Source organism: Mastomys coucha, chromosome X (genome assembly GCF_008632895.1).
Source record: "Mastomys coucha isolate ucsf_1 chromosome X, UCSF_Mcou_1, whole genome shotgun sequence".
NCBI classification, from domain to species: domain Eukaryota; kingdom Metazoa; phylum Chordata; class Mammalia; order Rodentia; family Muridae; genus Mastomys; species Mastomys coucha.
The window spans coordinates 10,331,636-10,352,986 of NC_045030.1; the positions used below are offsets into that span (position 1 = coordinate 10,331,636).

Sequence of the window (21,351 nt, forward strand, 5' to 3'; positions counted from 1 at the left end):
TCACTCAAGTCAAATAGCTTTGACCATAGCAGGAAGTCTTTATCCAAAAATTGTGCCTACAATTCATTCCCTGGCGCAGCAGAACTGTCAACTCTCAGCTTAGCTACAATGGAGGTAAAATCCTTTGGTGATGTGAAGGTCATTGAAGTACAGCCTTATTATAATAAAATCCAATGTATAAAAATTGTTTATATTTTGGGCTTGTACCAGTAAGAACCAACATTTTAAGCTCTACTAAATACATAGCAAACAAACAAAAGAAGACTTTATATATTTATGTTCATTTAAGAAAATACTAGTAGTAATGTATTATTTTGAAATATACAGTAAATATGTTTGGAGTTATTTAAAATTTATATTGAGAAAAACATATGTATTTTCAGTATTGATGTAGACAAGCATCTACATAAGACTGTTAAATTGATTGTTGTTTTATATCAAACAAGTTTTATAATACTCATTTTTATTGTTACAATATTTTATAAATTTTAAAGAATATGACAAAAAAGATACTGTAGGGAAACAAGAATGTGATTTAATTCTATTTACTTAAAATATGTTTTTAAATGTTAACAAATTCAGATAAATTGAAATCATGTAACTTTTCTTATTATAATGCAATAAAACTTTTAAAAAAAGGAAGGAAAAAAACGCTTGTCTTTTCCTTGCTTTCTGCTTCCTTCCTGTTTCCTTCTCTGTAACCCGTACTCCTATCCTAGAAGACATACACAAACAGCAATCAAAAGGCTCAATATTTGATCCTAAATTTTCTAGCTTTTGCCCAGTTGCATTGTATCTATTGAAACCTGAAAAATACTCCAATGTTTTATGAATCTCATTCTTATTCCATTCTGGGCATTTTCTAAAGAGGTAAAGTTCAGCTGTCCAGTGAATAAATACATGTTGTTCTAACCAGAAAGTGATTTCTGTTGTTACCCAGTAATCTGACAAGATTGGTGTTACAATGTAATTCTCTGTCTCAGGTATCAACTTTTCACCTCTAGGTCAAATTTAAAAAAGAATAACTTTGGAAAGCGTAGTAGGTCTCAGCATTCTAGTGACTAATTCTACTGAGATGAAAAAAAAGATATAATGATGTTAGTTCAGAGTCTTATGGAAATAACAGAAAAAGACAGTTGTGAAAGCCTCATTACTAACTATGCTTGCTAAACAGAATTTGAAATAGAAAGACATAAATAATAATGATAATGCCAAAACCTGAGGTTTGAGTAGTCCAGCACTATTTCTATAGAACTACATTTTATTTTTTGCTTTGCATTTGAGTTTCATGAAATCAGAAGAAAATCCTCAGCAATCAAAAGTCCTCAGTGGAACCATACAAATATTCTTAAGTATTAACTACCACTCAGTATAATGCACAGCATTGTCCTGAAGGCTATGAAAACTAGTATTTTTCATTCAAAAAGATTGTTCTCATTTTAGCACAAAGGGATTAATTACTAAACTCTTACATTTTATTTTATTCTCATACCTTTCCTGTAATTTGTCAGACTCACACATGTGACTCACAAGCTGAGATTTAATTTCGTGTGTTTGCCAAAGTGCTCTGTGGCCTAGTTTCCATAGCTATATCCAGAAGGTAAAGGTCTAAAATATAATCATATTTCAGAGACAATAGGAGATAATCAATTTTGCAACACTTTCTGGTTAGTGTGATAAAAGTAGATACTGGAGCACAAAAATGGGAGTAGTTGCTTGTTGATCATTTGGGCACTTACTGATGGAATAATCCTGAACACCTGTGGCAATTTAAAAACATATTTCTCTGATGTCCAAATGCTAGGAAGATTGCACTGACATTCCAAGCATAATCTTCATATTTCACACCATCAGTGTCTCCATCATCGTGATACTAGAATAACCAGTGAGTAGCTTCTTCCAGTCCAGGAACAAACCTTCATCTGCCCCATCTCTTGAATATATAACATTGACATATTCAGTTAATTGTCTAGCTAGCAAATTCTGCTCCACCTTTTGTCTTTTTGACCTTCTATGATCTCACTTGGTTGTCTTGTGACAAAGAGGTAAGTACTCATGGCAGAGATTCTACACAGAGTCCACTAGATATGGAAGCCATTTCAGTTTATTTCAATTGTGCCACTCAGTGTAATGGGACAGTTACACTGTCAGAAGGGTTACATGTAATATCTTCTCATGGGTTATAGGTTGAAACTAAATGTTCTGGCCATCATTGCTATTCTTTCATCTCATGTTTTCTCATACTGTCTCAGTATCCTGCCAGTGACAGCCAGAAACTTATGCTCAAATTATTTAAGTAGAGGTTATCATCTCTCTCTGTCAAGACACTTCCAAATCACTAGCTCTGCTGGTTCAGTAGCAAAATGACAATGGGAGCTTATACTAAAGACTGAAACTTTGTAGAACAATATAATATTTATTATTCTAAGCTTCATTCAAAATGCTTCTATCTATCTATCTATCTATCTATCTATCTATCTATCTATCTATCTATCTATCTACCTACCTACCTACCTACCTACCTATGCATAGTATAGCTTCAACACAGAGTCTTGCACACTCTTTTTTTTCTTTTACTGGATATTTTCTTTATTACATTTCAAATGTTATCCCCTTTCCAGGTCTACCCGCTGGAAACCCTATATCTAATCCCCCATCCCCTGCCTCTATGAGGGTGCTCCCCCACCACACACCCACCCACTCCCACCTTCCAGATCATTTGAGCCAAGAGTTTGATGTTACCCTGTGTAATATAGAGAGAGCATCTCTCAAAACCTTTTTCAGATCCACCAAAGTGAATCTGCATGTGGTAGCACAAACCTATAATCCTAACTTTCAGGAGGTAGAGACAGGAGAATCATGAATTTGAGGCTAGTCTGTACTATATTAACAATACTTTATCTAAAAAAACAATAACAAAACTCCACACTCTCTAAAACAGCTATTGTCAAAAAGACAAAACAAGTATTACATAAGGAAAACAGGCATTAGAATCCTCATACATTGCTGGGAAAAAACCTGAAAAATAGTGTAGCCACTTTTGGAAAATAGTTTAGCAATTCTTCAAAATTCAGTGGGGGAGAATAGAGAATGACTATTAATGAGCCAGTTTCTTCATAGGATGGATGAAATGTTCTAAATTTGGATATAATCATGGTTACACACTGACTGTACCAAAATCCACTCTAGTGTAACTTTAAATGGATAGATTATGGGGTATGGTAATGATAGGTCAATATGGCTTTTAAACAGCTGTACATCATCCCAATATTTTCATCTTTTCCCTAACTACCTTTTTCTCCTAAATTAATAGCATTTAAAGTGAAAGAGGAAAATACTTTTAAGAGGTTGTCCTGCTAGTGTTCTTTAGTTATGCAAGAGACTACAGGGGGAAAAAAAATCCAAACTTGTATTCTTTCTATCTTAATTCCTGGGAAAGGATCACCTAAACATTTATTTAATCCTCTTCAGTCTTGCTGTAAGAGCATCATTTACACCTTAGTGTGATTCTTCTTTTTCTAAAGTCTGAGATACTCGTCTTAGGTATCCACTGTATTAATTAGTTGCTGTGCATATCTTGAGATGAGGTGCTAATATGATAAGCACTAGTTCATGAGGGATCATGCAGAAGTTATATGAGATGTAGACCATATTTTCATACTCCTGAACAGAGAGAACAGAGAGAAAATGCAAACTATAGCACTGTATAAATATAAGAACAAAACCAGATGGTGGATAAGTTCCATAGGGAAATAGGAAATGTTTGTTTGAGAAAAAAGAAAAAGTTGAGGATGGGACCTTTGCAGGCTCAGTGGATCAAAGAATGGGAAGAAGATGTTGGGCAAGTAGGTGCATATTTGGGATAACCAACACAGTTCACTCGGGTGCTTCAGATGAAGCCAATTGCTAATAGAACAGACAAATTCATATCTTCAGATCTGGCTATAAGAAGCTCACTGGTTATCTTAGGGGAAAGGGGCTCTGAATTTTGGTAAGGGGGATAGAAGTCACATTTTAGGAAATAAAACTCTGTAAAGAAATAAGCCTCATTTGAGCTTGATAGGGGATGTAGGTGTGAATAGATGGCTCAGTGGTAGAGTGTGAGCCAAATATGTTGAGTTCTTGGTCATGAAGAAAATCAAGAAGGAAAAATGGGAAGTGAAAGACAATTTAAAGAGAGATGTTTCCATGTAAAATGTGAAAGCATTTCTCAGTAAAATGGAAGTTATTTATGTTTGAGGTGAACTTGACTACTTACATTCAGAAACAGTAAGAAAATTATTTTGTTGACTCTTAAAACAGCATAATGCTGTTATCTAAATTAATGATTTTATTTTAGATGATTTCCTTATTTACTACTGCATTATGAACTGTAGGGAAATTTTCCCTAATTGGTGTTGTTACAAAACAGTGATACAAGCAAATCCAAAGGAATTCATATGGGTTGGAAAAGCATGTTCCCAAGCCTATCCAAAAGCTATTTGTTTTGTAGATGATTAAAGAAAGTTTTTTTTGGCAGCCTCCCCAGTTACTTAAAATATTATGATTGTCCTCACTTCCTTTTGGTTAACTAAAGTATGAAGGTATAAATAAGAAAACCTTTTTGATGTGTTAGTCAGTATGTGCTACTTGCTTAGTACAAATTTAGCTTATCTTGCAGTTTATGGCAGTCATAAACTATCATGTCCTGTTAATAACATCCTATTGTTATGAACATTGATAGATTAAAAATGTGATTTCTCAAATGAACTTAAATATTTGGCCGTACAATTCTAGGAACATTGTGTTCTACTCAACACAAGTAATTTCTGCTATGTCAGTCCTCCAGAGTCCTTCAGAGATTAAGGATATTTTAGAAAGATAGTATGATTTTAGAATATAAGCAGAAAATGAACAGTTGTTACTCTAGATTTTTTATTTCCTTTTATTTTTAAAAAGTAATAGTTATTTGGAAGTACTCAGGTCATGAAGGTGTTTTCTTGATGAGGATTTGTTTTACATTGAGAAACTGCTATGGAGTCTACTCTCAGGCTTGTTTACATCAGCCAAGAGCAAATCAAACGCCCTCTTACTGAGTATTATTTTAGAGATTCACACATGTCAAAGTAGTGTCCAGTTGTGTAATCCAGAAGTAACCATTGATAAATAGGCCACTTTATGTGTTTGTGAAAAAGAAGAAAGTTGCTGCCCATCGTTTCCAGTTCCTTGTAGCACACGTTTTTGTAGCAAATTTATGTTTTCTGGAAAATGGAAACAGAAAAACCAGAAACTAATAAAGATGAAGTTAAACAATTGTTTACCTGCTTAGTGCCTTTGTCATCGTGTTAAAAGTGTACATCTATTAGACTGTCTGTAGCTTCCGTTATTAAGGTGACTGCTAGGATATTCTGCTCTCACCCTGTTCTTTGATCTTTTCTGGGTCTTTGCGTCTTTATGAAGGCTTGGATTAAGGGGCTCTTAGGAGCTTATATAAGCACACACAAATAGGTAATGTTTTGTAAGGAGATTTTTATTAGCAATATGACACACATAATACTTTATTTCATGATTAATAAGAATATTTTTAGAGTACTTTTCTTTGCCAGGTGTGGTGTTCCACACTTTTAATCTCAGCACTTGGGAAGCCAAGATAGGTGAATAACTAGCTGTTAGTTCAAGGCCAGCCTGATCAACATTTCAAGTTGTAGGCCAGCCAAGGCTACATAGAGAGACCCTATCTCAAAAGCATTTCTTTTCAAACCAAAGGTCAGGTTTTGGATATGATTATTCTTTGAGTACAAATTTACTTTATGGAGAAAATATAGTCTTTTCAGTTTTCAAATTAGAGAAGAACCAGCTGTTCCAAGAGCTTCACGGCCTCTCTCTTCTCCAGAACTATTTTTTTTTTGTCTTGTGTAAAATGTTTCTGTCCATTTCTTTCAGAAAATGTGTTTGCTTTTCCTAAAGATGACCATGTCTATTTGACAATCATACTCCTAGTACATTTTTCTTTGTATTTTTAATCTTAGAAAAAGGACAGATACATGGAAAAGATTTGTAATTTTCATATGTGAAAATTTTCTTTATTTTATTGTGGAACTTTAAAAATGTATCTATAATGAACCTATCTCCACATTCCATCAACCGTCTAGGAGTGAGGATGTACATTTTATGAAGAAAGGCTTCCAGGGAGAAAATTATACTATTTCCCAGCTATTGTCACTAGGCTTTAGTTTCCTATTTTATAAAATGGAAATATTAGTACTTCTTGCCTCCACAGAGCTGATGGGAGCATTACATGAGATAACGTGTATGAAGAGTTGCAGCCACTGCCAGGCATGGAGAAAGCTTAATGAATGTTTGATGATAGTCATGACAGTGATAATGAATTTGGAGTCTCAAAAAGTTGGATTGTAGCATTTCATCATAGTATTTTGTGATAAGAAATCAGATCACATATTCAACCAAGGTTATTTGAATTTGCTAGTAGAAAGGAAATTCACTTCTTTGTCATCTAATGAATGTCAGGTATTCTTATTCAGTTGTCATGGTGGGGAGACTATGCACATACTATCACACCTTGTGTCTCTGCTTTGATAGGATTTTTTTCTTGAACCCTTTTGAAAGTCTGGCACAACTTTTAGTATTGTTCAGTGCATGAAGTTGACTTTCTATAGATATTTTTTAATCAAAAAAATCAAATTTTCATGAGAAATTATACTAGCAGAAAAGATTTGGGCTTTATGAATATTGAGAATTCATTTATTTTTAACTATAATTGTCCCTTTGTATTTGTAGAGGATTGGTTTCAGGACTTCCTGTGAAAACCAAGATCTGGGAATACTTAAGTGCTTAAATAAAGTGAAGTGTTATTTTCATATAACTTATTCATATTCTCCTGTGTGCTTTAAATAATATATAGATAGCTTATAATATCTGGCATATGTAAATGCTATCTAAATAATTGCTATAATTTTTTGTTGAGAATAATGACAATAAGGAAATCTCTACATGCTAAGTATAGCTTTTTTAAAAATACTTTCTATCTGCAGTTGGTTGGATCTGCAGATTAAGAACCTGAGGAACCACTAAAGGAATTAAATTTGTAGATTGTGCCTTATGATCGACCCAATCTTTCTCGTTTTTCTAAGAGTCCACCCTCTACTTACCCTTGTTTTGCTTAGCAAAGAATGTGTTACACAATAAAGTAAAATAAATGGTTTCTAAATATCAAGCTGCCTTGACATTACAAGCTTTAACATTAAGCTGAAAAAACAACTTGAGCTAATAAAGGGAGTTTAAGAGGCTGGAACTTCACACTTCAGAGCCTACACAAACCAGAACTCTGACAAGTTAGGGAAGGGATTCAGGGTCTTTACAGCAGGAAGCATGTGTTTGGCATGCTGCATTGGGGAAGAGAATCCACATTCCATTCTTTTTTTTTTCCTTTTTCTTTTTGGTTTTTCGAGACAGAGTTTCTCTGTGTAGCCCTGGCTGTCCTGGAACTCACTCTGTAGACCAGGCTGGCCTTAAACTCAGAAATCCGCCTACCTCTGCCTCCCAAGTGCTGGGATTAAAGCCATGTGCCACCACTGCCTGCATTCCATTCTCTTCTGTACAGGGTCATCTTCCAAGAGTATATGATTAGCCAAGGTCAGATCACAAACTCATAGCTGGGCTAGATCGGGAGTTGGGTGGAGGAATCTAAGCCTTCCTTCCAATTTTAATGGCATCTGGGACCATGCTCCTTACGTAATAATAACTATACAGAGGAGGGGTGTCAGTTACTCAAATGGAAATCAGGGTACATCTAGAAAAGAAAAATGGTTGTTGAACATTTAAACTGGTAAATGCCTATTCCACACTGCTAAAAGTCTGATTCTTTACCTTAAACGTAATAGGCTTGGCAGTGTTCATTTAGTCTGTGAAACCTTTAAAGCTTGATCTGAGACTGCTTTGTGTGTGTCTAAAGATGGTCTTCCATTTAATCACTCATATATGATCACCTTTCCGGGGAGATTTAATAAGAATGTTATGGCTTCAGCATTTACACTAAAATGAGTTTTATCTTTATATACTTATTTGTTCAAGTAAGTAAAAATGAGTCAAAATCTATAATTTCTTATAAACTAAAAACAGCTTACATAACATTGAGGGAAATATTAGTATTTTTATTAAAATTAGGTTTGTTTTAGGTGAAATATATTTAATTTCCTTCAAAGGAAATGTTTTTGTTATGGTAGAAGATCCAGTTGCTTTGAAAATGGTTTGTTTAGATTGGAGTTGGAGGATGGCTCAGCAGGTGTAGTGTTTTCTGTCATAGTGTGATGATCTAAGAACAGAGCCCCGTGCTCTTGTAAAAAGACATCCACAGTTAGTACGTGACTATGATTTCAGGCAAAAGCAGATAGATCCTAGAGCCAGTCTGGTCAAACTAGTGATCTTGACATTCAGTAACAGAACCTGTCTCAAGAAAATAAGGTAGAGAGCATCACAGATGATAGCTAAAGTTGACCTGACCTCCATGTGTGTCCACATAGGCAAATATGCCTGCACATACGTGTGGATAAACAAACCATAATTTATGTCCCCTCTGTCCGTCCGTCCGTCCCTCCCCCTCCTTCGCTCCCCCTTCCCACTGTCTCTTTCTCTGTGTCCCTGTCTCTCTCACTCTCACACAGATATACATACAAAGAAAATAGCTTATATTAATTGGTTTAAATTATTTTACTTATTTTTTGTAGTCCTGGAGTGGAATATAGGCCTGGTATATGCTAAATAAACACACTACCATTGAAATAACACCCCAGCCCTCTTCTACCTTCCTATTTTTTAAATTAATTCATTAATTAATTACTTTACATCTCAGATCGAAGCTTCTCCTCCCTCCTCCCAGTACCCCCCTCCCTTCCCCTCTCCCACAACCTCCAGTCTTCCATTTCTTCCTCAGAAAAGAAAAAGGAGGCCTCCCATATATATCAATCTGCCTTGGCATATCAAGTTTCAATAGGACTAGGCACATCCTCTGTTAAGGCTAGAGGTAACTCAGGAGGAAAGGGTCCCAAAGGCAGACAACAGAGTTAGAGATAGCCCCTGCTCCTGCTGTTAGGAGTCCCATATGAAGACCAAGGTGCACAACTGGTAGATATGTACAGAGGGGCCTAGGTATGCTTCTTGTATGTTCTCTGGTTGACAGTTCAGTCTCTGTGGACCCCTATGGTCCCAGGTTAGTTGATTCTGTAGGTTTCCTTCTTACTTTTAAGACAGAATCTCACTAAGTTGCTCAGACTGATTTTGCACTTAGAATCTTCCCGCCTCAATTTCCTGAGTTTATGGAGTTTCAGACCTGCATCACAGCCTGTGTTTTGTAGTTTTAGAATGCCATGTAATTTAAGAATTATCCATTTCAAATACATTCCCTTTACTTTGTTCCAGGGAAAAACTTACCCATTCCGTGGTGCATTTCCACCTGTGTGGAACCCCTTGGCATATTTGGATTACAACAACCTGTGGAGGACAATGGATGAAATGGGAAAAGAGGTAAAATGTGGGTTTGTTTGCACATAGCATATTGCTGAAGAATGAAACTGATTAATATCCTTTGAAGGTACAGGAGACATTGCTGATTTGCACTGATGCATGCCCTTTCCAATATATGCAGCAACTCTGCAACAGCTAGGATTCTACCTGACAAATGGAGACAATGAATACCAAGTGTTTATAATTTACTCAAAACCATGCAGCAAGGGAACCAGAATTCAAAACCATTCTTGCTTATACTACTGCATGTGTGCCTTCTTCTCTATACCTCTGAGTATATGACACATTTCTGCCAAATACTTATTTATAGTTATGAATCTACAATGCTACTTTAAATAATAGAAAGGAAGGACTTCCTGCTTCAGAGTTTATTTATTCTCAGGCTCTATAGTATTACTCTCTCAAATTTCAGTTGGGGTCTAAAATGAGTGTGATCTTCAATAATAATATCGACATTGATAATGATCATCACCATCCCAATTCCAAAGAAATTTCTACATGATATAACTATTATCACTGTCACTACTGTTGTTGACAATAAATAGCATTAAGGTGTGAACTCCAGATTCATCTTACCTCTCTATGGACTTGCAAGCTAATTACAGACACCAAGAAACAAGTTTTTAAAGGTTCACATAAAGGCTTCTCTGAAAAGAGAGGTGGAGCAGTGGTTACTGTTCTCTTCACTCATGAGTGTCTCATTGCAGATCCCTGTTGATGCACCGTGGCAAGCAAGACATGCTGAGGAATGGGACAAGATGACCATGAGAGATCTCATTGATAAAATCTGTTGGACAAAGTATTATCTCACTGCTTACAATCTTATTTTAAAAATCTTCCCCTCTAATCCTTTAGTAGCCTGTCTTGAGTAGTAGTGCTGTTTTTACTGACTTATAAGGAAAGTTAAGAAATATAGTAATCTTATTAGTTATAGCAGATTTGAGTAAAAAATGAATAAAAACTTAAGAAAGTATGTGCATAGAGTAGATCACCTTTGGACGAAGGGTCAGATCTTCAATAAAAAATAGTAACTATATTTTTATTTTACATTGAGATTACCTACAAAAGCAGTTACCTACAAAAAAACATATTTTTAAAAAATCAATCCCAGAGGCTAGGGAAATGGCTCAGAGGTTAAGAGTAGTTATCAAAAGGCCATGAGTTCAGATCCCAGTCCCCAAGTTGGAGAGCTTACAAATGCCTATAACTCTAGCACCAGGGGATCTGACCCTCTGTTTGCTCTGCAAGGACTCCCTACAAATGTGGCATGTGTACATGATGCCTCCTCATATTAAAAAAAATTAAATAAAACAGATTTTAAAAATAATTTCCATATAGTTGTAGTTATGAAACTAATCTGGATGAATTAAAATATAAACCATATAAGATTTTAATAAGGATTGATTATTAACATGGTAACTTGCAGTTTACTACTATAATCATGACTTAATGACATGGATACTTTCTAAAAATTATAGTATTAGTCAATTTCATTGATAAGTATTCCAGAGTGTATATGAAGGAAGATGACTAAGATGGCTGTATAGTCTTGTGGAATTACTATAATATATATGTTGGTTGTAGATCAAAATGTTATATGGAACATGCTTATATTTATTTTTCCTGAATTTGAATCAACACATATAATATTTACATACTTGTTAGCATATATTTATTCTAGATGTACTATATGACAACACTGTTAGACACTAGCTAAGGGATAGTGGTGAATTTATTAGTATTTAGCTTATTCCCTCATGTAGTCTATATTCTTCTAACAGGCAAAATGAATACTGTGCACATAATTACATAGTGCTAGCAGAATACCTAACAAAGGGTATCTTAGTTGGTCTAAAAATAGAAAAATCATTCCCTGGTACAGCATATGTTAAGCTGGGTAGCTAGACTATCCACGTTGGCATGTTTCAGATTCAATTGAGAGATACTGCCTCAATAAATGAAGTAGAGAGAAATCCACGAAAACTCTTGTGTTTGACCTCTGCCCCTTGCATGGAGATGAGTTCACACACATATCAAAACATACATATGCACGCACACTACACATTTACATGCCAAAACAATAATAAACAAATGTACAATAGTGCTGAAGGGGGAAGGAAGGGAGTATAAAGTATAACTATAATGTTCTAGGTGGCCAAAGGGATGAGATGGTATCTTCTAGGTATAGGGCCAAGGTTGGGGTAAACTTGTTGTTTGATAACGTAGTATAGTAATATCTTCCAGTAATAAGCTATAGCAGCTTTTGAGAGTCAGGAAAAGATAGATAGCATTAGATGCTAACTTCCAGGATATTTCAGAGGGCCAAGGGTAGGGAGACAAACATAGATAAGGAGGGAAATGGCATTTCCTATGAATGACCCAAGGAACATGATACCTCATAAGATACCAAAAAAGCATGAGGAAAGAGGATATATGTATTGTTCTGGAACAGCATCTTTCAAGAATGGCATATTGTTAGAAAAGGAGAGATGTAGATGTAGTTGGGATGTTAGGAAATACTTAGAGAGAAGAGGATGGAGAATATAATGTTAAGGAATTATGCTTCGGGGCTGAAGAGATGGCTCAGTGGTTAAGGAATTATGCTTCTATGAATAACTAAGATGGAAGGGGAGAGGTTCAGGCCTATGAGTGATATAAGGGAATAGTATCTTCTAGGCAAAGTAAATGAGGAGTAACTTGGAAATGGCTTGAGAAGGGAAGGAAATTGGCACGCTTGATCAAGTGAGTGGTCAGTTTGGCAGGAGCATAGAGCAAGTAGTGTGTGGAGTAGTTGAAGTCTGGGTTAAGCAGCCTGTGGTGCATCTATAATATTGTCTGCATTCAGTGTTTGAGATGTTGCTCTATTTTAGGCCATTGACAAATTTTTAAATTTTGTTTTATGTTGCTGTTTTCAAACTTTTCTTGTTTCTAGTTTAGTTTTGTTTTGGTTGTTCTTGATTCTGTGAAACAATGTTTCATTGTGTATACCAGCATGGCCTCTAACTTGCTTTCTTTTGCCTACTGCATGCTGAAATTCCAGGCCCTATTACCATGCTCAGCTTACCACCGAAGCGTTGTTAAAGTACTCATTGTGTTTAGCATGGCAGAGGATATTAGAGGTGATGTAGGGTGATAATACAGGGAGATCACTACTTTCTCTGTCTAAGAAAGAGATTGTGCAGTAGCATGGACCAGAGTGAAGTCAGAAGAGATGGGAATGTGAGGAAAGTCTTTAAAATAGGTAAGAAGTATACCTAATGATCAAGGATATTGACTTTAGATAGCTCCATATTTGGAGCTAAACCAGATTTCTTAAAAGCAGAAGAAAACTTTTTCTTTTGTTCTCAAAAGTTAACAAATGCTTTCCTATGGGTTCTGAGACTATGAGGTTTTTGTTGTTTTGTTTTTTTCCAAAATAGTAGAAATAGTTTCTACTTGTACTTAAAGGTGTATTCCTCTGACTTCTGTATATATTTTCAATTGTTGTTTCATGTGTTCAATTTCCATGTTGTTATTGATGTGTATGTGGCTGGTGTATACATTTCATAGCATGTATGTGTCATGTGTGGAGGTCAGAGGATAACTCTCAGGACTTGGTTATCTGCTTCTTCCTATATGCATTGACATGTGATTTTCACTCTTATTCTGTGAACAGAACTGCTCGGGAATTTGCTTATCTTTTTGTGAACATTAATGTGACTTCTGAGCCTCATGAGGTATCTGCCCTGTGGTTTCTGTGGTATGTGAGGCAATGTGGCGGCACCTCTCGGATATTCTCAGTCACCAATGGCGGCCAGGTATACATTGTCTGTTCTGAAACTAACTGCCCAGAACAATCCTTGCTAATAAAATTCCTTCATTGTTTCTAATCATTTATGGTAATATAAAATGATATAAAAATATGTCTAGAAATTTTCTCATTTTTTCTTTATTCCTGTAAAGCTCATTGCTAAGGAATATTGCATTTTGAATGAATTATATCTTAATAATTAAATTCCTTCTCTTAAAATGTAAAAAAATGAAGCTATTTATATCGAAGCAGCTAAACTACTAAAAATAAGTTAATTTACAAGAAAATTATAATGCTTATAAAATTAGTATACTTAAAATTATCTCGGTTCTTTACCACCTGTTTCTCACAGGTATTCTTTCATGTTAACTAATATAGAATGGAAATTACTCTTCTAACTCACACAAGTAATTTGTGTCCACTCTTTTCATAGTTGTGTAGTTTGGGTTTTATAATTTAGCTGTTACTTGCATTTTTTTTTGCTTCTATACACTTCCATTACCAATGAGTAAAGATTTAATTCATTGACTAAATATTTAATAAATTAGCAGCAAAGCCAGAATATTAAATTCCTAATTCCTTAGATTCTGACATTCATTGCAAAGATCTATCTCCCTTATCCAAAGAAAATGTGTCTTATCTAGGAATGTTATACCTGAGTGACATGAGGTTAATTAATTAATTGCAGTTTAACTCTAGTTTATGCTGTGTTACTTGAGTTCTAGAATTTTGAGTATATTTTATGAATTTAGACTTTGTCTTCAAAGTAAATTATTATTCTTATTTGGAGATCATCAGAAGTCTCCAAATTGTTCTTATGATGTATAGAGTTATTGCTCATTGGATCCCTGGTTTTTGCAAGTATAGGAATTTTGCATTTTAAAAATGTGTACTTATGAACAGAAACTCAGTATTACTTCTTTAAACTCATATTTTACCTTCTGAAGTATCCTACTAATGTTTTGTTTTTGTTTTTGTTTTAGTATACTAGATTGCAAGGCACCTATTTAGAAAATAGTAAGACTCTGTATTAAATGATTCCAAGAAAGGATGCATCATAAATTTAAGTCTGAAACATTCTCTGATCATTTTTATAAAGAACTTTGATGGTGTCACTAAACACCAATTTTAAAAGTTACTGCTTGTTTACTCATAAATCAGCTGTGGCCTGTCCCTACTTTACTGACATACATTTCTATTCACTCAAAGAATGCTCTGCAACAGGCTAAAAATATTTCCTTGGTTGTAACCAAATATGCTGTATTAAGCACTAATTCTCTTGAATTATTCTTAAATAATGTCTATGCTGAGAAATAACATATTACAGAGGGCTGAACACTTCTGATCCATAGTGATGCTGAAGAGAAATACTTGAAAATGTTTTAAAGAATAAACAGATGCTTAGCTATCAATATTCTGCCTTGATGATGAAATTACAGCTAGTTTTGAGACGAAGATATTCAAAAGCTGAAATTCAGGTTCATAGGACCTGATTTGGCTATTTCTGATCGTATGTTGGTAACCCTAATAGCACCCTGAACCTGTTCTCTTAGACTCACATTATCTATAATATAATATTTCATATGTCCTAATCTGCTCAGACAAGTAAGTCCATAAGGAGTTAGAAACCACAGCCCCTAGGATCAACATAGTTACTTAACCTTCCCAGAGCTCCTTACGTACACCATACTCATGGGCATTTGAAGTTCCCAGACTTGCTATTTGCATGTGGTCAGGTCACCATTGGAATAGAGAACATTTTCTTCTGTTCTCTGATTTTATATGCTAGTAATGGTTTTTCCTTGCTAGACTCTGTGCTGAGAGTAATTGAGGTACCTTGGTTCTGTCCTAATGATACTTCTCTCAATCGGATATACCAAGTATAGAGGTTTGGCATTGACATTTTTGGAGATTACTAATTGGTGGCCAATGTTCCACCACTCTCCTTTTATAACTTTCTTTTTTGCCTACTTTCTCCAATAGGAACGGAAATTTGTAGGTGGATCTGGCCAAGTAAGTGAACAGATAATGGTCCTCCTTGGGGATAAAGTGAAGCTGAGCTCTCCTGTCACTTATATTGACCAAACAGATGACAACATCATTATAGAAACACTGAATCATGAACACTATGAGGTAATCTATTATAGGCAAAGGAGTTATGGTAAATATGTTTTATGCCATTTGTACCTTCTAATTGTATGTAATCTAATCTGTAGTTTAATTAAATGTAGCATATATCTACTTCAAGTCTTACAGATTGACAGAATTGATTACTTTTGTCCTAGTTTGCTTCTCTGTTGCTGTGATAAACACCATGACCAAAAGTGACTTCAGAAAGTAAGGGTTTATTTGGCTTACAGGTCCTGATCACAGTCCATCACTGAGGGAAGCCATTGCAAGAATTCAAACAGGAGCAGAGGCAGAAATTATACAGGAGTTCTGCTAATTGGCTTACTCCCAGTTTGCTTTCTTTTATTACTCAGGACCACCTGCACAAAGGTGACACCATCCACAATGGGCTGGATGGTCCTATATCAATTATCAATTATGAAAATGCTACACAGACATGCCCACAGGCCAGTCTGATGGAGGCAATCCCTCAGTTGTGGCCCCCTTTCCAAGCTAACTCTAGCTGTGTCAAGTTGACAAAGCTAACTAGCCCACCTACCTTGTTCTATTTTGTTGCTTCACAGTGGCTTGATTTCGGTATCTTTTTTTCCTAAGCGATGCTTCATACTTTCTGCAAAGGCTATGTAGCTCATGTTTCAGGTAATATTTTTTGCATATTGTATTTCAGTGCAAATATGTAATTAGTGCCATCCCACCGGTTTTGACTGCCAAGATCCACTTTAAACCAGAGCTTCCACCTGAGAGAAACCAGTTAATTCAGCGTCTTCCAATGGGGGCTGTCATCAAGTGCATGGTGTATTACAAGGAAGCCTTCTGGAAGAAAAAGGGTAGGTTGCTCTTATTTGTGTTTAATCTATTAAGTTCAAAACCACATTTTAAGGATATTGAATAGAATATGTTGAATACAAAAAGATAAATGTGTTCAAATTTGTAGAGAAATTATTAATCTGTTGCTAAATTTTACAAAATGGCCTCAAGTGATTGACAATGGGAAGAAAAGATGCAGGCAAGCAGTGGGAATGTCAACTGTAGGGCCACTGTCATTCATCTTGCTACTTATTCTTCATAAGCAGAATGAGACCAAGGGGCCCAGAGACCAGGCTCTGAAATAAGCTGTTTCTGAACTTCACCAGCTTATTGGCATTGGTCTCTTAGCATAAAATGTTGATAAAGTTTGTGATAAGTGCTTATCAAGGTGTTAGGAATATTAAAAATGAAACAGAGTTTAGAATGTAGGAGCTTTCTAGATATACTTCCTGCTCATATTTGCTGGGGTCCAGCCTCCACACAAGATCAGAGTTCTCAACTGGAAGCAGGGATATCTAGAAGGGGCATAATAAATATACACAGACTACTTTTTTGGGTACAAGCTGACAGGCAATTTTCAAGGCTTAAAGTTTCTCTCTCTTTTCTCTCATTCTCTGCTCTCTTTCTTGCTTCCTCATTCGCTCTCAGCTGAGGCTGCACACACTCTGCATTCTTCTGCACACTCTGCTTTTCTCCTGTGCACTTTTCTTTTCTTGAAGTCTCACACTCATACACACCTGTGTATGTTCCCCTTTCACTCTCACACACACTCTTCACACACATCTCTCACACACACCACATGCACTCTCCTTTCACTCACACACACACACACACACACACACACACACACACACACTCTCTCTCTCTCCATACACACCTCACATTCTCTTATCAGTCGCTCTTCACATGCTCTTCTCATGCTCTTTCTCATACTCTTCACTCACTCTCCACATTCACCTCACATACTCTTCACTCACTGTCTACATGCTCACTACTCTCTGCATTCACTCTGTACATGCTCTCTAGCTTTTTTCTTGCCCCAGTCTTTTATTGAAACTCCAAATGCAGGTAAAAAAAGACATTGTATAATCATTGCCAAATCAAATTCAAAAGAATAACCATGTCCTACAAAGAATCAAGAGTTAAAATTGTACCCCAGACTTCAAGTTTCCCTATTCCCAGGCCTATAGCCAAAATAATAGTAATTGCAAACTTATCATTATTTAAGCTCTATCTTACTATACTTCAGAGCTCTGAGGCCAGCTACTTGCATTTTCTTGTGAAGCTCTAGTGATAAATGACATGGGCAAAGCTGCCAGACAGTGGCCAGAAAGAATCAAGTTAACCCTTAACTCAATAGTTCCACTAGCTTTCTGCTTTTGCACATTGCAAACAATGACTCTCCTAAGAGTCCCAGTGTTTTGACTTAGTTTTACTGACATAAGATTTTACATATTCTATACTTGCTTATCCAGGAACCACTCTCAAATGTTGTGCAACTTATTTCATAACTAAAATAGTTTTTTTTTTCCTTTCTTGGGGTTCCAATGTTGGCTCTATTTTATTTTCTAATAATTTCTTCAAACTTCCTTTGCAAGTCAAGGATTAATCTGGAACTACCATTGTGCAGTTATTATATTGATGAGATGAGAACACACAGCATGCACCTGGGCCATTAGGACTGTGCTGTGCTGTGCCCCATGCCTCAATTTTTTAATTGTTTAAGAATCATTACATCAAGGAACATCTAGTTTCACAGAATTCACCAGAGCAGAAGGAGAAAGAAGTAAGAAAGTCAGATATAATAGAATAATTATACACACCAAGGCCAACTGAAAAAAAGTCACACACAAATGAGATCTATATAGCCGTTGTCCAGGGCTAAGGTTAGGAGAAATGGGAACAACATTTTTACAAAGAGCTGTTGTGGGCTACTGAGATGTCTCCATCCTGGCCTACTGCAGGCAGTCTCCTTTTTCAGATGGCAGGTCCCCTGGAAGGATGTGTCTCCTGCTTCTCAGAGTCACAGATGCCATCCTTTTCTACAAGGAGCTACTGTGGGTTTCTGAGATGTCTCCATCCTGGCCTACTGCTGGCAGTCTCTGTCATTGTATGCTGTCCCCAGCACATATTCAGTAGAGTCCTTTTTACAACTTCTAGGGTTAATGGAAGTGAATCCGTTCAGCATGTCCTATCTTATTCGCCATGTGTTCCTGCATGCAAGACTATTTTACCATTTTCCTCATCTTACCATTTTGCCATGCATAAGTCATAGCCCTTTATAAAAAAATGATAGACTTGGGCCATTTTCCACATAAGGAATAGACATCTTTGTATAGTCGTGTGTGTCTTTAACATAAAAGGGTCTAGATGTGGAACAAAGACTAGTAGCTTAAGATTTTTATTCCTCCTTAGTAATAGTTTATATGTATCCTATGTATGTGTGTATCTCTAATGTTGGTTTCAATCTCTTAATTAATTTTCTCCTGCTTAAGACTATTGTGGCTGCATGATCATTGAAGATGAGGAAGCTCCAATTTCAATCACTCTGGATGACACTAAACCAGATGGGTCACTGCCTGCCATCATGGGGTAAGTTGAAGCTGCAGTTTCCAATTTGTGTTGGTATAGGTGCTAGCAAAGGACATTGCTTTATAATTAGGCACAAACAATGATAACTATAAACTATATTATGTTTCCATGTATTAAAATATCCGTAGCAATGTTTTTGTATGTGACACAAGAATGCTGGAAAATTTCTAAACTTGGCACTATTTTTAACTTGTGTCCACCTATTTATTTCTCTCTTCTATAAAACTTGCATGCTGAGGATAGAGTGGATCAAGCAGCTAGACAGACAGACAGATGGACAGACGGATGGATAGATGGATGGGCAGTATGATAGTGTTGCCTAGAGGCAGAATGTCCATAGTCAATCTGGAAAGAGAAGCACTTCACCCTGTAAAACCCTCTAAAATACGGTGTCTCTGCACTTGATCTGCTTTCCAAGTACTTGTTCCATACAAAGTAATAGTGTCAATCAATATAAGATGAGACAGGGCATAAGTAGCCCATGGTTATTGTTAACCAGCAACTCTTATTTTATCTTTATAAGAGCATAGATATACCAAAAGCCTACTGGGAACTAGTACTCCAGAGAAGGAAATGAGCCCTCACAAAGGAAATGCTAAAGAGGGACACACCTTCCTAGTTGCTTACTTTTGTCCTTATAAAAAATCCCATATACACAAAAAGCCTTTTATTATATTGCACCATTACAAAAGAACCCATGTTAATAGCAGTCAAGTGACTTTTAGGGACCAATGGTTTCTGCTTTTGCTTTCTGGGAAATGTAGGCCTCCTTCCCTGAAGAGATAGTTAAGCTCAATAAAATATCACATTATACCATTTTTAGAAAGTTACAGAGAAAGAGTGTAGACCCATGTTCCAGGGAACTTCGAAAGCCAGTTCTGCCTGGGTTGCTTATAAAATGTTTTATAACCACTTCTCTGGCTATAATAATGTAAGCAATAGCACTAAATTCCTGAGGCAGGCAGGACCTTAAAATATAATGGTCATAGCAGCAGAATATCTTCTTCATTTTTAGCCCCACTGAGTAAGACAAAATCCAGGTACTTTAGCCAAATTGACAAATTGTTGTGGGCCAACAGAAACAGATGAGAATACAAGTTTCAGAATGTCATGACAGTCAGTTTAGTTGTACATGTATGGATGCACATCGATATTCTTGCCTTGTGCACCACTGGAGTTGTTTTGTCTTTTTAACAGACACATGTGTTGGCACCCTTCCAGGCATTACTTGAATTATTTGGGAAATTTCTAGAAAGAGATAAACATATTATTTTATTTTATTGCTAAAAATATGTATCTGGGTGGAAAACATTTCAGTACATATCTACTTTGTGGAATGATCAAACCAAGTTTGTTAGCATATCTTTTACCTCATATGATAATTTCTTTGTCATAAGAGCATTGAAAATCTTGTTTAGATTAAAACATACAGTAAATTAATATTGACCATGGCCACCCTACTGTGCAGTAGATCACCAGAACATATTCCTCTAGTTTAACTGGTATTTTATATTTATGGGAGGCCAGATTATTATTTCTCTTCCAAATGTGATCCAGGAAAGCTCTCTGCCTGCCTTCTGTTTACCTAAAAGCAAGGCAGAGATTTAAAAAGGCAAAAGGTCCTTTTGTCCTCCCCTGTATCTCACTTATGTTAAGAGGTAGGTCTCTTTTACTGGAAACAGGACTTTATTAGCTTAGAGCCAGAGTCAGAGGAAACTTCGAGCTAACCTCCAAAAGTAGCTTCCTGTACATTTGTCTTCTCATGGTTTCTCATCTTCATAAGGCTAAAACTGCTTTTCTTTGTCTCTATAATATGTTGTTCTTTGTTAGATAATCAAATAAGCCATACTTACCACCTCTGGGTTACTTTTTACTAGTGTGTCTCCCAAAAGCCAAACATTGTTAAGGACAATAAACTTGCTCATTTTTCTTTTGTAAATCTCATTTGTTAGCCAGGCAGTGGTGGCTCACGCCTTTAATTCCAGCACTTGGGAGGCAGAGGCAGGCAGATTTCTGAGTTTGAGGCCAGCCTGGTCTACAGAATGAGTTCCAGGACAGCCAGGGCTACACAGAGAAACCCTGTCTCGAAAAACATAAAAAAACAAAAAACAAACAAACAAACAAACAAACCTCATTTGTTATTATTAGTACAACTATTTGAGGATTGAGGGGTTGAGAAGAATTAATTTTTGTTTGATCAGTGTTGCTGATCAGCTACTCTTGTTGCATTAGGGCAGTACCTTCCATTCTCCCCCTTTTTTGTGTGTGTATAATACTGGTATTGAGCCTAAGGCCTGGTATATGCTAGGTAAAGGTCCTCTGTGTTTTCCTATGGATAATTTTAACATAGAATCACACTAAATTACTCAGTAGCAAAATTAGCTTTAAACTTGACTGCTTTAGATTCCCGAGTTGCACAATTACAGGACTGTACTACCAGGCCCAACTAGATAGTTTTCCCTCCCTCCTCCCCATGCCTTCTCTTCTTCTCTGCCTCCCTCCCTCCCTCCCTC

At 36.2% G+C, this 21,351-nt stretch overlaps 1 protein-coding gene across 1 annotated transcript in view; it reads left to right on the plus strand.

The window, feature by feature from the left end:
- Positions 1 to 21,351, plus strand: part of Maoa (monoamine oxidase A) — a 64,568-nt gene that overhangs the window by 32,255 nt on the left and 10,962 nt on the right. The window contains exons 4-9 of the mRNA XM_031342997.1: positions 9,415 to 9,519; positions 10,227 to 10,318; positions 13,175 to 13,316; positions 15,293 to 15,442; positions 16,107 to 16,266; positions 18,742 to 18,838. Coding sequence (XP_031198857.1) covers positions 9,415 to 9,519; positions 10,227 to 10,318; positions 13,175 to 13,316; positions 15,293 to 15,442; positions 16,107 to 16,266; positions 18,742 to 18,838 — 746 coding nt within the window. The remainder of the gene's footprint in view (positions 1 to 9,414; positions 9,520 to 10,226; positions 10,319 to 13,174; positions 13,317 to 15,292; positions 15,443 to 16,106; positions 16,267 to 18,741; positions 18,839 to 21,351) is intronic.